The following is a 22019-nucleotide window of genomic DNA, read 5'->3' as shown; positions in this document are numbered from 1 at the left end:
CAGCAACCACTACGGAAAAACAGATCCAACTGGCTCCATGGAAAATATTAGACTGTGGAGGTCCGATGCAACAGTGGCAAACATGAACAGATATGAATGCACGGTGAGCCTCCCCAAAGGCTTCTAAAAAAAGTTGCTGGGGTACTGCTTCATGTGCCAGGCTCCAGAACTCATGTCGCCCATAAGTGAAGATTTTACAGTCCTACGTGTCCTCAGAGGAAGGAATATTTCCTAGTATTCTGGGGTTTTGATGTGTCTCAGGGAATTTGTGTTGTGCCTTCTTACTGGTGTTGCTACATCCACTTGATCCTATGCAGGAGCTGTGTGTGCAGCTTTCTGATAGGCTCGACAATGGTCTTAAAAGCTGATTAGGAACACAACTCCAGACTAGGTAAAAATATAGTTCTTTAAAGTTATTTTCTTTCTGATTGATGTCTGGTGCTACTTTTTAGCACTGTATACCTGGGGGACGGGGACGGGACATACCTATCTGACTTCCTTTTGAGCTGTCTGAGCTGAAGGATAATTTCCAAAGACATTTACACAGATAAATAGACATTTAGAATCTGTAAATTGGTTGTTTGACAATTGTTCTGTGATATGGCTAAAAGAACGTGCATGTGTTTCTATTCACATTTAGACAAGGTATTCCTGGGGTATATTTTAAATGGGATCGGAATACAATGTGTGTAGAAAGCAGGCACAGATGTGTCCAGCTAACATGGGTGGTCTATTGGGAATGCAGAGGGAGGCAAGGTTATGCGTACGCTCATTGTGAGGCCTCATTTGCATAAGATGGTAGGAGCTGAATAGTAGAGCAGAAAAGCAGGGCCATGTGTGAAAAACAGTCACTCAATGGTAGGGCTGGCCATGATGGCTAAGTATCTGCAGCAAGTTTCAGTGTGAAAGTGTGCATGTCTGCAGGTAAAATAACTTTGGTAATTGCCCCTGTTACATATAGATAGATAAAGAGGTAAAATTCAACTAAGATAAAGATTTTTGTTCTTTAACATATTTCACTTAATATAATTACATTGAGATACGTGGAGGCATATTTTCAACAAAGTCACCCAACGCCAAACAGGAATTAACCCAAAGAACTGACACCTCAGTGGCGACACGTTTCACATGAGCCTCTCATTCATAGCTCACCTAGCCTCTTCATTGGGTCAGTAATATGCTTTGGTTCGCTCTTATAATTAGCTTTTATAACCATTATTTTATTTGAAAAACATCATAGACTGACTGACATGGGCCATGTTTTGCTACTGCATCAGGGACGGTCAAACACCATCTAACATCTTTGAGATGTGCAGAAATGGTTTGAGCACATTTGCTTTGACCGTCCCTGATGCAGCAGCGAAACACGGCCAATGTTGTTCAGTCTGTGATTCAAGTTAAGTGCTCTTTGCTACTATATTAACATATTTAAGTTTTATTGATCTTTTTCAAATAAAAGAGCAGACCAAAACATATTACTGACTCAGTGAAGAGGCTAGGTGAGCTATGAATGAGAGGCTCATGTGGAACAAGTCGCTGCTGAGGTATCAGTGCTTTGGGTTAATTCCTGTTTGGTATTGGGTGAATCTTTGTAGTTTACTGATGCTCCCGCCTTGAGATTGTGCTCCAACTTCATAATTGGATTCATTGAGGTGTATTTTCAAAGCATTTAGTGCTTTGAAAATAAGCTCCATAGGGCTATATTCTATACATGGTGCCTAAACATTCTGCACAGAATTAAACGTACTGTATACAATTTAGGCACGGAGTATAGAATATGCTTAGTCGATACTGTAGTGCCTAAATCTACGCATGCCCATTTACGCCAATAAAAACCTGGTGTAACTCACTGCACATAGATTTAAGCGCACTGACCCGTATTCTGTACTTACAAGCAGAAATTGTGGAATCCCACAAAATGCCCATAAACACGGCCATAAATAAGCCCCTTTTAAGCTACACATGTTTATTTTGAACTGCGAGCTTTGCAATTTAGGCACAGTTCTTTATGCAGTACACTTAGGGGGTCTTTTACTAAAGCTTGGCTCAAGTTGTCTACAGCAGGACCCATAGGAATAAAATGGGCCCTTCTGCAGATAACTCGAGCTAAGCTTCAGTAAAAGATCCCCTTAGTCATGTCCACACATGAATTGTGATAATTGCCAATTAATGCTCATTATTGCTTGTTTAATGCTGTTAAAAATGCTGATTACCTTGTTATGCCAATGAAGTTACATGTGTATCTCCGTGCGGAATCTAGGCACCATATATAGAGTCCAGGGGATAGTGTGTGACAATAATCACAAAAATAAAGGTTTCAGGTGTCAATGAGAATATAGGAAAATGAGGCAAAGGGTATTATCTTCTTTCATTATGGATATGTAATTTCTGACTTTTATTTTATTAATACTTATTGCAAACCACTATGATGGCAAAGCCCCAGCAGGTATATCAAATAAGAATAAACTTGAGATTTGAAACAATGCAGACAAGTTGTAAACTGCCCCTAATATGTACTGTCCATAGGAACAATTTCCACAGCGCATCCAGTAATCAAAGAATTTGTCCGAGTAGCTTTAGGAGTTACCTGGAGAAATCTTGACATTTCAAATTGAACCTTCCTCATCTTGCAGTGTTTACATTTTGGAATGATCAAAAAAAGGTTTGAGGCATTCCAAGGGCATGGTTTGAGTTTAGTCAGATAAATCTGGTCACTAGCATGGGATGTCTCAAAGATAATTGGATTTCTTTATCCAATTAAATTCAGTGCACATAAGTGCCATTGAATATCCAGCTATTGATAATCACATATTCTCTTGCCTTTTCCACTCACCAGCTTACTCAATATGACTCCCATATGTCTGTGTATTTTGCTGTAAGTGCTGTTTTGCAGTCATTACCAAAAATCAACAGTTTATAAGCAGAATTAAAATGAATTGTGCTCTCTCCAAAAACTGTTTTGAGCTCCTCTGCCAACAGAACACAATCTATGGATGGAGCTGTTCTGACGAGGCCATTTTTCTTTTTATTTCCTTTGTTGTATATCCAGCTACTCAATAAGAGGTTTCGGACAGTGGCCATGTTGACTGCTTTTCTAAGCTCTGCTGTAGTCCATGAATACGCCATCACTTTAAGTTTGGGCTTCTTCTACCCCGTCATGTTCTGCCTTTTTGCTATCTTGGGAGGTAAGAACTTTAATGCCCTTTCAGAATGGCTCATAGGGACTAACGTTTCCTATTTAGGAGCATGGGGAACTAGATTTAGCATGCTTTTAAGGTACCGTTTAAATACATTTCCGTTTTGAGATACTTTTAATAATGATGAGTAATTGATGCTGTTTTATTTCTTGGTTTTTATATGTGTTGTTAGTTTATGTGTTAGTTTCTTATGTTTTGTTTTTATGGGGTTCTTTTACTAAGCTGTGATAAGACACAGTCTTAGAGTGCCCTTACACGGGTCTTTCCTGCATGCTAATGCCACTTTACCGCAGCTGGAAAATGACAGATTTTCCATTTTCCAAATTAATGACCATACACTAATGTTGCCATTAGTGCATGGCCATTAACATTAGCGAGTGAGCCCCTATTGCCATCCATTTTGTAGGCATTAAGCGGTCACGTGCTAATCCCATGCTAATCAGTTAGCACATAGTAATGTGGTTGCGCTGATTCACACTGTCACACCCACTCTCCATCCCCAGACACACCCCCTCCAAGAAAAATTCTGGAATTTTTTTAGTGTGTGGTTTGCGTGTGCATATTGAGATTTTACCACATCCTGCGGTAAGCCCTTTTAAGCCATGGTAAGCGCATGCTAGCACTTATAACAGCTTAGTAAAAGGACCCCTATGTGTGATAATTATTTTGAATGTTAATTTGTGATTGTGATGGGTGGGCTATAAATACATAAATACATAAATAAATTAAATGCTTAGTACTAGGCAAGAAAATAAGACCTTTGGATTGAAATAATTTTCTTTAGCAGTTTAGCATCTAGCTGGTGGTGGGAGGCAGGGCTGGTGGTTGGGAGGCGGGGATAGTGCTGGGCAGACTTATACAGTCTGTGCCAGAGCCGGTGGTGAGAGGCGGAAACTGGTGGTTGGGAGGCGGGGACAGTGCTGGGCAGACTTATACGGTCTGTGCCAGAGCCGGTGGTGGGAGGCGGGGCTGGTGGTTGGGAGGCGGGGATAGTGCTGGGCAGACTTATACGGTCTGTGCCCTGAAGAGGACAGGTACAAATCAAGGTAGGGTATACACAAAAAGCAGCACATATGAGTTTATCTTGTTGGGCAGACTGGATGGACCGTGAAGGTCTTTTTCTGCCGCCATCTACTATGTTGCTATGTATTTATCTGCACTTCGCCCCTCAGCTACATGGTAAGCTGTATTGCAGAAAAGCATTAGCAAAAACAAACTTGAAAAGATAGAGACTAGCCAAAAGATGATCTACCACAGGAAATGTCACTTAAAGATACTTTATTCACAGCACCAGTTTAGGGACCCAACACAGTCCGTGTTTTGGTGGAACAAACCACCTGTGTCGGGGTCACAGTCAAACTCTAAATGACAGATAATATACATAAGAATATTATTCAAAAATTTAGGACTCTTTGCATATAAAAATAACCAAGGTAAAACAAACTAAAAAGAGAAAATAACACTCTAAAAAGGCCATTGGACCATAAAAGAAACCCAGTGGACTGTGTTATAAATCAGTGGATTATGCAATTAAAATAGGGAGCTATATAAAAACAATATATACATCAGTCATACATAGGCAATACATTACAGACTAATTTAGTTAAAAAAACATTCTAAGAGAAGTATAAAACATTAAGTACATAAGTAATGCCATACTGGGAAAAGACCAAAGGCCCATCGAGCCCAGCATCCTGTCCCCAACAACGGCCAATCCAGGTCAAGGGCACCTGGCAAGCTACCCAAACGTACAAACATTATATACATGTTATTCCCGAAATTGTGGATTTTTCCCAAGTCCATTTAGTAGCAGTCTATGGACTTGTCCTTTAGTTTCTTGTACAGCGCTGCGTAACCCTGGTAGCGCTCTAGAAATGTCAAATAGTAATAGTAGTAGTAGTAGGAAACCGTCCAACCCCTTTTTAAGCTCTGCCAAGCTAACCGCCTTCACTACGTTCTCCAGCAACGAATTCCAGAGTTTAATTACGCGTTGGGTGAAGAAAAACTTTCTTCTATTTGTTTTAAATTTACTACACTGTAGTTTCATCGCATGCCTCCTACTCCTAGTATTTTTGGAAAGTGTGAACAGATGCTTCACATCCACCTGTTCCACTCCACTCATTATTTTATATACCTCTATCATGTCTCCCCTCAGCCGTCTCTTCTCCAAGCTGAAAAGCCCTAGCCTCCTTAGTCTTTCTTCATAGGGAAGTCGTCCCATCCCCGCTATCATTTTAGTCACCCTTCGCTGCACCTTTTCCAGCATGTGAATAAACTAAACATACCTCTAAAAGCAAAGCAAGGTATATAAAATGCTGGTGCACAATTGCTTGTAAAACACAGGGAAGCTGAAGGAAGTCAAAAAAGTACAATGAGTTAGACTAATGTAACAAAACTAGCTCAAATGTCACGTAAAAACCACATAGAGACCAGTTATAAATGGGATAAAAGAAGAGTGATACTAAGGTAACCATTGTGAAACACAGACTATAAAACAAAGCATATGCTAAAATAGGTTCACCATCTACACCTAAGATAACAAAACAGATGACAGGTTTAACCAAAAAGGAGTATTGCAAAATGATTTCCATAAAAAATAACTGGTTCAATCAAAAAACAGATACGGCATATGGTCAGTTAAAAAGGTGCCAAAGGGCGCGATTGTCGAACCACGGATAAACAAATGTAAAAAGATTCCCATGAGAATCTAAAGATCCCATAAAAAAACTACAAACACCAGTGGGTAAAGTACGATACCAATAATGCTACTATTAAGAGATATACAAAACAGAGAAAGAAGGGCTGAAATCAGGCTAGGAAGGAAATTAAAAATAAACAGAGCACAAACCGGTCAACTTAAAAAAGTGGGGATAAAGTGGAGATAAAAACCAGGCTAAGGGAAGGATACAGCTAAAAAGCTCATGGGATTACTATGACTTAAAATAAATTACTTTTAAAAATATAAATAAAAAACCGGGTAAGACTTACCAAAGCAATCAAACAGCACTGATAAAACAGAGCAGCCTGGAAACAGCTACCTCATCTTATCAAAAAATGCTGTGCTGGAAGCGTCATCCATTTAAATATATGCAACATGCATATTCAAATGTACCATCGCTGAGCAAGGCGTGTGAAAGCTGGACAATGTAAAAATTTTAGGTCAGAAATAGTGTGGTGTTTGTCATGCCAATGTTCAACCAGAGGTGCACAAGCCACGACAGCTAATGCAACTTCTGTGTTTGATTATTCAAATCTTGATGGCACGTTTGGTCTTACCTACATAGATCACTGGGCATGGACAAACAATTATATACACAACCTGACGTGTTACAGTTAGAGGAATATCTCAACTGGTATTCTCTACAAGTATGCGGATGTCGAAACACAGAAACTTCCAAGACATGTGGACAAACACTGCACTTGCCACAGGGTCTGCGCCCCAGATATAGGTCTTCAAAGGGATCTCAGATGTCATCTGGGAGTACTGAATGTACAAGTTTTTCTTTAAAATTCCTATTTCTTGAATAAGCAACCACAAGTTCTTTATTTCTAAAGCACTCGTGCCCCTCAAAGATTTGCCGATGAGGGGCATAGTCGAAAGGGATGCCCAAGTTTTCCTGGGGACGTCCTCGTAGGACGGCTCCGGCAAGGGGCGGGGAAAACCGTATTATCAAAACAAGATTGGCGTCCATCTTTCAGCAAATTTAAGCTCTTTGAGCATGGACTGTCTTTTTTGTGTATGGTGTACAGCGCTGTGTATGCCTTGTAGCGCTATAGAAATGATAAATAGTAGTAGTAAATTTAGGTCGACCTTAGAGATGGTTGTCCCCAGGACTTGGTAGTTTCTGATTTTCAGCGATAATGGAAAACAAGGATTCCCATCTCAGAAACGACTAAATCCAAGCCATTTGGTTGTGGGAGGAGCCAGCATTCGTAGTGCACTGGTCCCCCTGACATGCCAGGACACCAACCGGGCATCCTAGGGGGCACTGCAGTGGACTTCACAAATTGCTCCCAGGTACATAGCTCCCATACCTTCAGCCAGATGCACTAACTGAATGGAAGCCCTTCCCTTACTGATCCCTTAGTGATTCAGAAAGGAACGGGCATCGTGAAGGAAATTGCATGCAAATGAGCTGCTTGCTGTTAGCTCATTTGCACATGATTTCATGCCAAAGACGGCTTCATACATGCAGACAAGCTGCGTGTATAATAGCCGTCTACAACCTTAGAAAAACACAAGTTCAGGTGAAAACGTCCAAGTGCTCATCAGGGACGTCTTTTTTTTTTTTTTTAGAGTATGGGTGAAGGATGTCCTTCATTATGCCTCCGTCCCTTTTTTTAGAGTATGGGTGAAGGACGTCCTTTGCTATGCCTCCGTCGGCAGTGTCCAAAATATGGATGTTTCTGTGAGAAGGATGTCCATGCCGTTGCTATGCCTCTGACATCCCCTTTATTTATTTGGATTTTGGATCACAAGTAGCAGCAGTGGGGTTTGAACCAGCTACCTTTGGATTGCTCTAACCACTAGGCTATTCCTCCACTCCACTTCCTTGAAATTTGGCCATCCCTGTGGGGGGGGGGGGGGCAGTTCAGAACGTTCAAAATGTTTGAAAGAAGGACGTCCACGCCTTCGCTATGCCTCCGCTGACACAGACATACCCCCCCCCCCCCCCCAGGGACTTGCATACTGTTGCGATGGACCTGAGTATGACATTTCAGGCTGGCAAAAAAAGTTTTTAAAGTTCTTTTTTTCAGGGTGGGAGAGGGTTAGTGACCACTGGAGGAGTCAGTGGAGGTCATCTCCGATTCCCTCCGGTAGTCCTCTGGTCAGTTTGGGCTCCTTTTTGAGGCTTGGTCGTAAGAAAAAATGGACCAAGTAAAGTTGCCCAAGTGCTCGTCAGGGATGCCCTTCTTTTTTCCATTATCATTTGAGGACGCCCATCTGTTAGGCACGCCCCAGTCCCGCCTTCGCTACGCCTCCAACATGCCCCCGGGAACTTTGGTTGTCCCCGCGACAGGAAGCAGTTGGGGACGCCCAAAATCAGCTTTCGATTATGCCAATTTGGGCGACCCTGAGAGAAGGACGCCCATCTCCCGATTTGTGTTGCAAGATGGGCGCCCTTCTCTTTCCAAAATAAGCCTGAATGTTTTCTAATGACCTTTTGGATCTGGCTGGCAAGATACGAGTACCATAAGGTACAAACAAGATCCGGACTCTTTCTTTCTCCTCGTGTCTCCAGAAGTTCACTCCGGGATTTCAAACTTGCCTTCACATACCCCTCTTCAATGCATCTCCTGGGATAGCCTCTTCTCAGAAATCTCTCCTTCATAATGGCAGACTGTTCTTCAAAATCTGAACAAATCTTCTTTGGTTTTAAAAATTGAATAAAGAGCAAATTCTGCTTGAGTGATGGATTATGAAAACTTGAATACTCCAAAAGGCATTCTTAATGTTAATGGGTTTTTGGTAAAGGGTTGTGACAAAGCCATATTCTTATTTTACAAATCAGCAGGTCCAAAAAATGAATCCAATGCGCATCATATTGTAATTTGAATGTTAGATGAGGATCTCTTTCTTTAAGCCAGTTAAAGAATTCTTCCAAATAATTAGTGTTTCCACGCCAAAGTAAAAAAAATATCATCTATATATCTTTTGTAAAAATAATATTCTGAGATTGAAGGGGGGCAGACTCAAGAAGAATGTCAGGAAGTATTTTTTCACGGAGAGGGTGGTGGATGCTTGGAATGCCCTCCCGCGGGAGGTGCTGGAGATGAAAACGGTAACGGAATTCAAACATGCGTGGGATAAACATAAAGGAATCCTGTGCAGAAGAAAGGGATCCTCAGGAGCTTAGCCTAGAATAGGTGGCAGAGCTGGTGGTTGGGAGGTGGGGCTAGTGTGGGCAGACATATACGGTCTGTGCTGGGGCTGGTGGTTGGGAGGCGGGACTAGTGCTGGGCAGACTTATACGGTCTGTGCCGGGGCTGGTGGTTGGGGGGCGGGGATAGTGCTGGGCAGACTTATACGGTCTGTGCCAGAGCTGGTGGTTGGGAGGCAGGGTTGGTGGTTGGGAGGTGGGGATAGTGCTGGGCAGACTTATATGGTCTGTGCCAGAGCCGGTGGTGGGTGGCAGGGATAGTGCTGGGCAGACTTATACAGTCTGTGCCAGAGCTGGTGGTTGGGAGGCGGGGTTGGTGGTTGGGAGGCGGGGATAGGGCTGGCCAGACTTATACGGTCTGTGCACTGAAGAGGACAGTACAAATAAAAAAAGTAGCACATATGAATTTATCTTCTTGGGCAGACTGGATGGACTGTGCAGGTCTTTTTCTGCCGTCATCTACTATGTTACTATGTAAAAAGTCCTCTCAAAATGGTCAATGTCTGGAGCCGGTTCCACAAATCTGCATATGAAACCAATCAAGAAAACAAAAATAATTTTTAGTTAAAGCTATTGTAGCAAGTGTAATTTAGCCAATGAAATGTTTCCTTCCATGTCCACAAAGGTTCCCAGTGACTTTAAGCACTGTAACTGGTGCAATCAGACAGTCTCTGGGAAAGACACCCATTCTTTGAGTTTACAGTGTCTTGGGTCCGACTATATCCCCACTAACTGTGCTGTCTGTCTTTGCATGAAGAATATCCAGAGAGGCTCAATGCGAGAAGAGTTTTGGAGCCAAGTCCAGTTCCATGACATCAGCATCAAGGTCGGAGGCATTAACTTCCTGTTCCGGGGTAGGGAACTGGTGGCGCCGACAGCTGTGCGGCTGTTCCATGCACCCCTAAGAGGTGATGCGCCGGGGGGAGGGTGCAGCAATGACCCACCCCAGGTGGCAGCCAACATAGGAATGCCACTGCAGCACACCCCTATCTACTCATCTGGAACCTGACTCCTACATATCTGATCGACTGCACACAAACTCTACCTCGCCCTATTGAAATTCTGCAAACCACCTCTAACCACAAACACTCAAAAAATACAAAAACAAACCTGGCCTAAGAGCAAAAGACCAAGGCTGATCCCTCCTACAGAAACAATGTCAAAAAATCTATAACTCATCCTCTACTCCCATTCCCTGCTACTACATAAACATCAGATCAGTGGGCAACAAAATACCACTCCTAAAAGACTGGCTAGAGGAACACCTTAACGGAAATCTGGCTATTCTCTGAAGAAGACCCACGAATCAAAGAATTAACTCCCACAGGATAACTTCCCCCACACCAACACACAGTAAGGGTCACTAACTGGATCTGGTCACCTTCAGTGATAATGGAAACACAAACCCAACTAATAGTCTATTAGATGTTTGCTGGGAAGAATCACTATGGTCTGACCATTACAGATGCTCCTTTACAATCAACTGGAACCATTAAAAAAAACCCTACAACAACAACCTGTTATATCCAGAGGAAGAATAGAACTCAACACCTTCTGGAATGCAGTACTTCTAAAACTGCCGGAAGACAGAATACTTGATCTAGAAATCAACTGGCCAAAAATTGGCCTCGAGATCCTGGATGAGATAGCCCTCCTCCACTCCAAAACTAAGCTGCTACGGAAGAGTGACAGCTGGTTCACTCCAGACATTCTGAAACTAAAACATGAATGCAGAAAACTTGAATGCAAATGGATTAAAGAGAAATCCAATCTATCCAGGGACAACTGGTGAGCAGAAGTTCACATCTACAAAAAAGCTACAACTTTAACCAGAAAAAATATTACTCGGAGTTGATCCAAAAAGGGGGATGTAATATGAAACAACTGTTTTCCGTTGTCAATTCACTTACTATGCCTTCCAAACCTGAAGAGCATGTGAAAGAGAAACTTCCCTCGGCAAACTAACTAGCCACATATTTTCAAGAGAAGGTGAATAAGTTTAGAACCAGTCTTCCCCCTACCACCGACAAGAACTTTGACTCACTAGTGTCCCTACCCCTCAAAGAAGGCACCCCTGCTAACAGAACCTGGAAGGAATTTGATAACACTCATTGGTCTGCATTTACCAAACTAGTCTCAAAGTATGCTCCCTCCCACTACATACTTGACATTTACCCTCCCTACTTAATGACCTCTGCCCCACCAACATTCCATGCCAATGTCCTCTCATAGATTGATCAGCAACTGTCACTAGGATTATTTCCCCAAAGCTTGACCGAAATCATCATTACACCAATACCAAGAGAACCCAATCAACCTAAACAACTGATTACAAACTACAGACCAGTATCTTCCATTCCATTCTTCACCAAACTAATGGAAGGAATAGTAACCCTACAACTCGCTCACTTCTTGGACTTGCATGGTATTCTTCCGCCATCTCAATCAGGATTCCGTGGACTTTTTAGCACAGAAACAGTATCAAACTCCATGCTTGACCACGTCCAACTACTGTTAAGTGAAGGAAAAAGCGCACTGCTACTCCAATTTGATCTATTCTTAGTATTCGACCTAGAAGTCCATACTCTCCTACTGTGGAACCTTGAAGAAATGGGAATCGTAAGCAATGTTTTAAAATGGTTCAGAGGCTTCTTGGAAAGTAGATCATACAGAGTCAAAGTACATACAGATTTATCCCTAAACTGGAACAACAGATGCGGAGTCCCCCGAGGCTCCCGCATCTCCAGTACTGTTCAATGTTTTCCTCCGATCCCTAAGTTCATTGCTAGATAAAAATGACTTTCTCCATTACATCTACACCATTGATATATCAGTATTAATCTCCATGCAATCGTCTCTCAAAATAGATGTATCCAGGGTACAACAATGCATCAACCTACTAGAAAAATGGATGCATGATCACAAGCTAAAACTCAATACCGAAAAAACCAAATTCTTATGTTTCTACATCAAACCAGACCAAATCCCTAAGTCATTTACAGTTAACTAAGCGAACTTCGATCTCTCTTCTACCATTAAAACCCTAGGCGTTCAAATTGACTGCATTCTTTCTCTCGAAACGCAAGTCAACGCCCTGACCAAAAAATGTTTCTACCTAATGAGAAAGCTCCGTACCATTTGAAAGTACTTCAAAATCAACCAATATAAACGACTGGTACACGTGCTGGTACTATCACCACTTGACTACTGCAATCTAATATACCTCGGCTGCATAAAAACATTACTCAAGAAACTTCAAACCATTCAAAATACAACCATCTAATCTTCAGACTATCAAAATTCGACAGCGTCTCCCCTTCCTACATCAAACTACACTGACTCCCCATTAAGGCAAGAATATTTTTCAATCTGGCCTGTTTAACACTGAAAGGACTGATCCCCAGCTACCTACTAACTCATTTCTGCTTTGCAACGTCAACCAGATCAAGGAGACAAGAAGCCGCCAATTTCTTCACTTTCTTCTCATCTAAGGGCAAGAAGAGACTAGGGCTCTTCAACAAATCTCTTGCCATTCGAGCCAGAACACTTTGGAATGACATTGCCAGAATGTTCCAAAAAAAAGATAAAAACCTTCTTATTTATGTACTGTAATTAGATTTCTGCCCATCCCCAAAACAACAGGTGTAATTCTCAGAGGAATGTTCTGATCTTTTTTACCTAAAAAAGTTTGTAAAGCGCTTAGAACTGAAAAGGTGTTAGCGGGATTTAAGCCGAAATGTAATGTAATTTAACTGATCCATGAAACTCTTGCACTTTCTTCCTAAACCATGTGTCCACTAGTGACTGCTAACTACTACATATGGAAAGAAGTGGAAAGACATCTAAGCTGAAAGATGGAAGTGGCATATAGAAGCAGGTCAGGTAGTCACCCCTAGCAAAAGCAAAAGTGTGACAGCAGTGAGGAAAATAATAATTTATACAACCATCTTAGCAATTCACTTAGCAATGACACAGTAGAAGGGGAGACTAAGCAAAAAAATATACATAGGATGGTCAGGGGAGCTAGCACATTTGCTTATTTCCGATCTGAGGAAGAAGGGCAACCTTCGAAAGCTAATCAAGAAATGTATTAAGTTATGTCCAATAAAAAAGGTATCATCTTATTTTCTTTTCCATGTTTTATTTTGTTTGATTTCTATTGATAACCTTAAGAGTGGACTAACACGGCTACCACACTCCTCTACTTGACATCACAGAGAAATGGTTCAATGACTCCCATGACTGGGATGCAACCGTACCAAGCTATAATCTATTTAGAAGGATAGGGATGGTTGTAAAGGTGGAGGAGTGGCTCTGTATGTGAAAAACAATATTAAAGCAACTGAAATGCAGGGGACACGGGGAAAGGAAGAAGCATTATGGATTGTGTTGAAAAGAGAAGGTGAAACCAATCTCTGACACAAACAGAGAATCTTGACAAAGAACTGATTGTAGATATCCAAAAGTTGGAGACTTCAACCTGACAAGTGAATTGGAAAGTCCCATCTGCCAAATCAGAAACAAGTAGAGAGGTTATGGATGCTTTTCAAAGTACTCTGCTTAGACAATTTGTGACAGAACTCACAAAGGAAGGGGCGACCCTGGATCTGGATCTGAAGGGAAAACATCAGTGTGGAGAGGCAGGAAGTGATCCTGTACCCAGAACCTGCCCTCCAGGGGAATGCAATATCTTCTCGCACCAAGGATGTGTCTCCAGCAGATTCTACCCTGTAGGGAAGGGTTATGATGGCTGTTGTAGTTGGAGATTCAATCATTAGGCGTGTACATAGCTGGGTGGATGGTAGATGTGAGGATCACTTGGTCACTTGCCTACCTGGTCTGAAGGTGGCAGACCTCACTTGGCACCTAGATAAGATTTTAGACAGTGCTGGTGTCACAAAGTCAGGAGTAGAAGTCAGCTCTTGTGGTGATCCAGCAGTCAGAAACCTAACGCTTCACCTACAGCGACCACTGTTCCCCAGCGGTTGAGCTCCTGGGTTAAGGTGGCCAACAGGACTTAGGAGTTGGGTGAGGAAGAGGACTCGGCTCAGATAGAAGGAGGTGAAGACAGAACAGAGCAGAAGTCAGTGCCAGGCAGTGGTCAAGGCAGGCAGCGATCCAGCAGTGGTCAGGTCCAGGCAGTAGTCAGGTCAGGCAGCAATCCAGCAGAAGTCAGATCCAGGCAGTAGTCAGGTCAGGCAGCGATCCAGCAGAGGTCAGATCCAGGCAGTAGTCAGGTCAGGCAGCGAACCAGCAGAGGTCAGGTCCAGGCAGTAGTCACGTCAGGCAGCGATCCAGCAGAGGTCAGGTTTAAGCAGTAGTCACGTCAGGCAGCGATCCAGCAGAGGTCGGGTCCAGGCAGTAGTCAGATCAGGCAGAACAGTTACAAGATAAATGCACCAGACACCAAGCAGGTTGTAGCTGAGGCAATGAAGTAGGAAGAAGTTCCTGGTTTTAAAGTGAAGACTTCAGAGTAAGAGCGACCAAAGTGTGGGTGTTTGACAGCCTCACACTAGTTTATAACGTTATCTTAAAATGTGTGTAATGCTTTACTGTTATTCCCAGTTCTAAGGACTATCATTGCTGCAGTTCTCACTCTGCAAAGGTATGTGAGCAAGACATTGTGTGTAATGTAGTTCACAAGGAATGCAATCACACTTGCTTGGCTGTGTAAGAACTGTTACCACTGGTTGTGAGGCTGCCCAGACCTCCTCTCTCTCTCTCTGCCAAGCTTTGCTCTTTTGTCCTCCTGCTATCATTTCCTGGTCATTCTCACTATCTCTGTCCTGGGAGGTCAGCCAGGTATGACCTTTCCCTCCAATCGAGAGCCATCCTCTAGGACCACCCCTTGCTCCCGATGGCAGGCTCTGTCCCCATTGGTCTCTATCTGCTCCTCCCTGAGCCTGTGTGAAGCCTCAACACCTCTTTGTCCCTTCAGCCATGATGAGGCATTCCCACCATCTAGCCAGAGACATGGAGCATGCACCATCTTATTCCAGACAGCTCTGTCCTGCTGAAACTCCCTGTAACGAACCTGGATTTTTTACCTTGAAAATATCTCCTCCCTAATGAGATATCGCACATCCCAGTCACCCAGCTTTGAACCATTTCTACCTGTTCAACTACCCTTCCCCCCCCCCCCCCCCCCCCCCCCGCAATATCGCTACCTCTCCTCAGATCTCCACCCCCAACAACTCTCAGATTAAGGAGTCTCTGTATCCTGGAGCAGCACCTCTGAACATCTGTCTGTGAATAAATTATCTGTGATTTATTCAATAAAAGAGACTTCATAAAAATAATAGAGACTTCGGGTGATTGGTGTGCCAAGGTTATACTCCGATATTGAGGTCTCAAGTTAACAAGCCTCAAGAGTCTTGACAGTAAAAAAAACAGAAAGCAAAGTTAAATAGCTATCGAAGAAAGCTTCGCAGGATGTGCCTTTGGAACAGCCATCTGCACTGTGTTTAAAGAAAGACAGTAGAAGCGTTACATGAGTGAGTTAATCAGACCAGAAAAGGAAATCAGTAACTCTGCTTGGATTATCCTGGATGTGAACTGAAATACATTTAAGTGAACTTGTGGCTAAAGAAAGGCGATGTTTGACTGTTTAAAGTTAAAAATATATTTATCAGAAGATCTGAGTTGTGAAAAGGAAGCAGAAGATTGTGGAGGTTTAAACTCAAACCAGTGTTTAAGAGGCTATGCTAGCCAGCGCTGGCTGCATTCCTAGAGTGATCAGTTAATTGCCTTCCTCTTGTTCCTTTTAAGTACTCTTCCCTGCTCGAAAAGCTACTCCTCCCCTCTGGGTCATCAGTACTTAAAGGCTGCTAGAGGATTCAAAAGGAAAAACTGTTTTTGTATTGGCAAACCTGTGAACATTTTAACCTTTAAGCAAGCATAAGAAGTTTAATAGATAAAGGTAGTTTAAAAATAGCTGTCGCAGAATTGATCAGGAACTTTGAAACAGGACATCAGAGAAAGACAAATTCTCCCAGCTTGAGTCTTTGTGTTCAATTCTCACACCTATGTGACAATCCCTTTTGAAGATGCTTTGAAACTCCCTTCTCCCCCTGCCTTCAGCCAAAACCAGGAAACGGAGCTTTGAACATTTCTGAGCCACAGGGCGAAGCAATCAGTTGCTAGGCTACTGCTTGAAGGAGATCCAACTCAGAGCTACTCTGCCCCCTCCCTTCTCCTCAATTAGTTGCTAGGACACTGATTGGGGGAGGACCCTGACTCAGAGCTACTCTCCCCTCCCTCCTCCTCTGCTCACTAACGTAGCACTGAAACCTAATCCAGTTGATTTCAGTAGCTTGAGAAGCCACAAGATGGAAAAAGTACAGAGCAGATCGTAAAGAACGTAATTTATTAAACAATAAAAAATATAAAAAAATAATAATAATATAAATACATATGAAAAGTAAGCCCGACACAGGCCGTGTTTCGCCCAGCAAGGGCTGCTTCAGGGGCTACAAGAAATCATAACATAGATATAATTATTATAATTACTCTTCTAAAATCATAATACGGTCACATGTATATTAAAAAAATTAAATATATATATATTCCATAAATACACATGGAAAGAAACATATATCAAGATTCACTATAGATATGTATATGTCCATAACACCAAAACCCACAAACAAAACATCTAAATATATATGTGTATATAGTCAGACAAGTATAATAAAACTTAAATATACATGTATATACTAAAAAAATCATATTAAAAAATCATCATCACATCCATATGAACTACACATATATATATATATTTTATAAAAAAAACATATATAATAAAACAAACTACATATATATATATTTATTCTTAAAAAGTAGCATGAGAGACTTACAAGAAAATAACATGGAAGACTTATATAGTATACACCCACCTACACAAAAATCCTTTCAAGTTGGAAAATTAATAAGCAATTTGCAATAATGCACTGTAAAGAAAAAAAGGGGGAAAAAGAAAATTATTAAACAAAGAGTAAATCAAAATCAAAAATCAAAAATCAGAAATACAAATAAACTGGTGAAGAGCATATCCTAAAACGGGAACTCACATATGCTAGCAATCCCAGTATGAAAAAACAGCTCTTCGAGAGGGCCAAATCATATATATATTTTTTTAGGTTATGTTGATTTGGCCCTCTCGAAGAGCTGTTTTTTACCCATCGCATAGATATAAGAATCAGAGAAATAAGAATTTACGTAGATATTCGAATAGACAGATAGACCACTCTCGTAAAATAGTGAATCATAATGCACTATATAATAAAGCAATAGGGAACAATTTCCCTATAAGTCCACAAACCATCAGAGAAAGGAAACGCCCTAGAAGTGATCACGATGAGGTATTCGATCCGTCTGCCTCCCTGTACACAACACCTCCAAGAATTAATATTAACAAACAAATGCATCACTTAGACCAACTTTGGAAGAAGAAATCTACCACTGGGACCTCTACCTCAGAATATCCTAGAGGATATTTATCGTATCGAGGAAGGGGCCGTGGTAGAGGCAGAGGAAGGGGTGGCTTTTCTTTCAACAAGTATGGACAGGAAAACATAAGCAAGTATTGAGTACAGTATATAATATTTCAGGAAGAGAATTAACCAATATAGAAGAGAGAGTCCTAAGTAAAGGACTATCATTTATACCTACACCGAAATACAATGCATTTAAAACTCGGGTGGAATTTTTTAAGTTTATACGAAAATTGAGAATTATGGAATTTTTCTCCAAAAATCCGTCGGACTACATTGACCATTCAATAGTCAAGCAAAACAGCAAATGGCTCCCGCCTGGTAATGTCCATCATTTAATACAAACCTATGAGACTGTAGTGCTTAATGAAATAACAGCATTAGAGAAACAAGGAAAGCAAAGGGCCTTTTACAATTTGACTAAAGAAGAGAAAGTGGCAGTTAAAACTCTACAAAAAGATAGAAATATTATTATAAAACCTGCGGACAAAGGGGGAGCCATAGTCGTAATGAACAGGGACGACTACATTCATGAAATTCAAAGACAATTGAGTGATCCAACTTTCTATAAAATTTTGAAAAAAGATCCGACAAAGGATATTCAGAATGAAATTTCCATTTTGGTAGAAATAGGTATAAAAGCACAATATTTAACACAAAAGGAGGCTAATTTTTTGGTTGTTAAAGAACCAACTATACCAACCATATATATTCTACCCAAGATACATAAATCCTTGTCCAAACCCCCAGGCAGACCTATAGTTTCTGCCTGTGGCTCATTATTAGAACCATTATCCATCTTTATAGATAAATTTTTGCGTCCTCTGGTTTATAAAATTCCATCATATACACGAGATTCGGTAGATATGATTAATACACTAGATAAAATTACTCCAAGCAAAGACATGATTCTAGCTACTTTAGATGTAGAAAGTTTATACACCAATATCCCACAAGATGAATCTATAGATATCATACAAGAAGAATTGATTAAATGTGACAAACATCCTAGGATTCCAGTACAATATGTGACTGAGCTGGCCACTCTAGCACTAACTAAGAATTTCTTTTTGTTTAATGGTAAGTTTTATCAACAGATTAAAGGCATAGCTATGGGCTCTACATTTGCACCATCCATTGCTAATTTATATGTAGCACGCTTTGAGGAGAAATTCATATCAAAAAATCAACATATAGATAAAATATGTCTGTGGAAAAGATACATAGACGACATTTTTTTGATTTGGAAAGGTACAGAGAGTGAGTTGAAAGATTTCTACAATTGTTTAAATACTATGGATGTTAATTTAAAATTTCAAATGAATTACAGTAACAAAAGTATTCCTTTCTTGGATATAAATATTAGTATTCTTCAAAATAGATTTATAACAGATATCTATCGAAAACCAACAGATGTCAACAAATATTTAAATTATGAGAGTTGCCATAGCAAAAGTCTTAAAACAAATTTACCTTATAGTCAATTTCTTAGGTTAAAGCGGCTATGTTCAGACTCTAGCACATATACACTAAGATCGAAAGATATATCCAAACGCTTCATAGAGAAAGGATATCCATCAAAATGCATACGAGAAGGTTTAGAAAAAACCTCTGGCATTTCAAGAGAAACACTATTGAAGCCTGCTCACAGAATTAGTAATGAAAAGATTGTCTGTACACTACCATACACAAATATGTCTAAACCTATTGTTAATATTATCAAAAAGCATTGGCATTTGCTTGCTAATTTAGAGGTATTTGAACAAAAGAAACTGATTGTGGCTTACAAAAGAGAGAAGAATCTTAGAGATCTCTTAGTACCATCCACATTACCTGAAATTGATGCACCACTAAACAGTCGCCCTAGTGGCCATTATCCATGTGGCAAATGCTCAGTGTGCAATGTAAATGTCAAAACTAGGAATCTATTTATACAATCAGCTAATAAAGAGATCAAACTTTATGAGTTTACAAATTGTCAAATAAGTGGAGTCATATATACAGCCATATGCCCATGTAACCTTGTTTACATAGGGAAAACAAAAAGGAAACTAAAGACTAGGATCATAGAACACAAAAGTGCATTAAAAAGGAAATCTTTAGATAAACCATTGGTACAGCATTCTATTGATTTAGGCCATGGATTTGAAGAATATAAGTTTTGTGTGATCTATGTCCATAAGAATAGATTAAGAGGGGGACCAGTTGATATTCACTTGCTACGCAAGGAACAAGAATTCATATATGATTTAAATACTCTTCATCCCTATGGTCTGAATTCTGAGACAGACCTTTCGGTTTTCTTATGACCTTTACATATTAGACGTTTATGCCATTAGATATCTTTGACCTGATATAGATATGTTTAACATCCACCACACAGAAATTCTTTTATCATCATTTTTAAGTACTACTGAGATATCCTCTGACTTTTTATTTTTATTTTTATTTTTATTGTTGCATTATATGGTATTATCTTCTAACGTTTTGCGCTGTTATTTATACTTCAGTCTGTATATTTGGATGTCACGTAAGATATACGATATATACTATTGTTCTTTTTAACTAAGTATCGCAGAGCATACTTTCTTTTTAACTAAGTATCGCTGTGCATACTTTTGTCCTCTGGACCCCCTCGGTTTAGTTATGACATTCCTTTTCACGTTGTTTCCCCCGTTGGTTGTGGTACCACACCATGAACTTTAACCCGGAGATCCTGTATTTAACTTCCTGTATTTTTTTCGCGCGTTTTTCGGCTTTCTTCAGAGGCAAGAGACGCCAGATAGATTGGATGTAAGTATTTCTTATTAGAGTTTTTTCGACGTTTGCCGGTTTGTTGCATCACCATTGATATAAGATATGTAACTCACCCCGGATGTTTGAGAGATATACATATTGTTTTGCGTATTTTAACCTTCCTCAGAGACGCTCGATAGTATTTAACTTCCTGTATTTTGTTCGCGCGTGTTTCGGCTTTCTTCAGAGGCAAGAGACGCCAGATAGATTGGATGTAAGTATTTCCTATTAGAGTTTTTTCGACGTTTGCCGGATTTGTTGCATCACTATTGATATAAGATATGTAACTCACCCCGGATGTTTGAGAGAGATATATATATTGTTTTGCGTATTTTAACCTTCCTCAGAGACGCTCGATAGTATTCAACTTCCTGTATTTTGTTCGCGCGTGTTTCGGCTTTCTTCAGAGGCAAGAGACGCCAGATAGATTAGATGTAAGTATTTCTTATTAGAGTTTTTTCGACGTTTGCCGGTTTGTTGCATCACCATTGATATAAGATATGTAACTCACCCCGGATGTTTGAGAGATATATATATATATTGTTTTGCGTATTTTTACCTTCCTCAGAGACACTCGATAGAAGCCTAGCCTATCTATATATATATATATATATATTTTTCCGACGGAGAAACTAGATAGATGGTATGAAAGAAGTTTAGCTGATATAATTTTCCCGATGGCGATTGTTTAGCGATACTATTAGCAGCAGTAATACCCGTATATCGGAGTTGTGCAGTATAAAATGATGATCTCTTTACTCTTTTTGCAACTAGATATATGATTTTTAATCGTGCGCCAGTAAGCATCTTTTGAAATCACATTTGAGCCCCTTACAAGAATGATGTTGATAATATTATTGATCTGTATATGAATTAATATTTATATTATCATATATATTTTTTTTTATTTTTTTAGGTTATGTTGATTTGGCCCTCTCGAAGAGCTGTTTTTTCATACTGGGATTGCTAGCATATGTGAGTTCCCGTTTTAGGATATGCTCTTCACCAGTTTATTTGTATTTCTGATTTTTGATTTTTGATTTTTGATTTACTCTTTGTTTAATAATTTTCTTTTTCCCCCTTTTTTTCTTTACAGTGCATTATTGCAAATTGCTTATTAATTTTCCAACTTGAAAGGATTTTTGTGTAGGTGGGTGTATACTATATAAGTCTTCCATGTTATTTTCTTGTAAGTCTCTCATGCTACTTTTTAAGAATAAATATATATATATATATGTAGTTTGTTTTATTATATATGTTTTTTTATAAAATATATATATATATGTGTAGTTCATATGGATGTGATGATGATTTTTTAATATGATTTTTTTAGTATATACATGTATATTTAAGTTTTATTATACTTGTCTGACTATATACACATATATATTTAGATGTTTTGTTTGTGGGTTTTGGTGTTATGGACATATACATATCTATAGTGAATCTTGATATATGTTTCTTTCCATGTGTATTTATGGAATATATATATATTTAATTTTTTTAATATACATGTGACCGTATTATGATTTTAGAAGAGTAATTATAATAATTATATCTATGTTATGATTTCTTGTAGCCCCTGAAGCAGCCCTTGCTGGGCGAAACACGGCCTGTGTCGGGCTTACTTTTCATATGTATTTATATTATTA

General features: G+C 40.0%; 1 protein-coding gene across 1 annotated transcript in view; it reads left to right on the top strand.

Annotated features, from left to right (window-relative positions):
• Positions 1 to 22019, top strand: part of LOC115466732 (sterol O-acyltransferase 2-like) — a 347349-nt gene that overhangs the window by 280711 nt on the left and 44619 nt on the right. The window contains exon 14 of the mRNA XM_030198190.1: positions 3050 to 3185. Coding sequence (XP_030054050.1) covers positions 3050 to 3185 — 136 coding nt within the window. The remainder of the gene's footprint in view (positions 1 to 3049; positions 3186 to 22019) is intronic.

This window comes from Microcaecilia unicolor, chromosome 3, assembly GCF_901765095.1.
Source record: "Microcaecilia unicolor chromosome 3, aMicUni1.1, whole genome shotgun sequence".
NCBI lineage: Eukaryota > Metazoa > Chordata > Amphibia > Gymnophiona > Siphonopidae > Microcaecilia > Microcaecilia unicolor.
The sequence above is the reverse complement of the archived record's forward strand: the minus strand, read 5'-3'. Positions and strand labels throughout refer to the sequence as shown.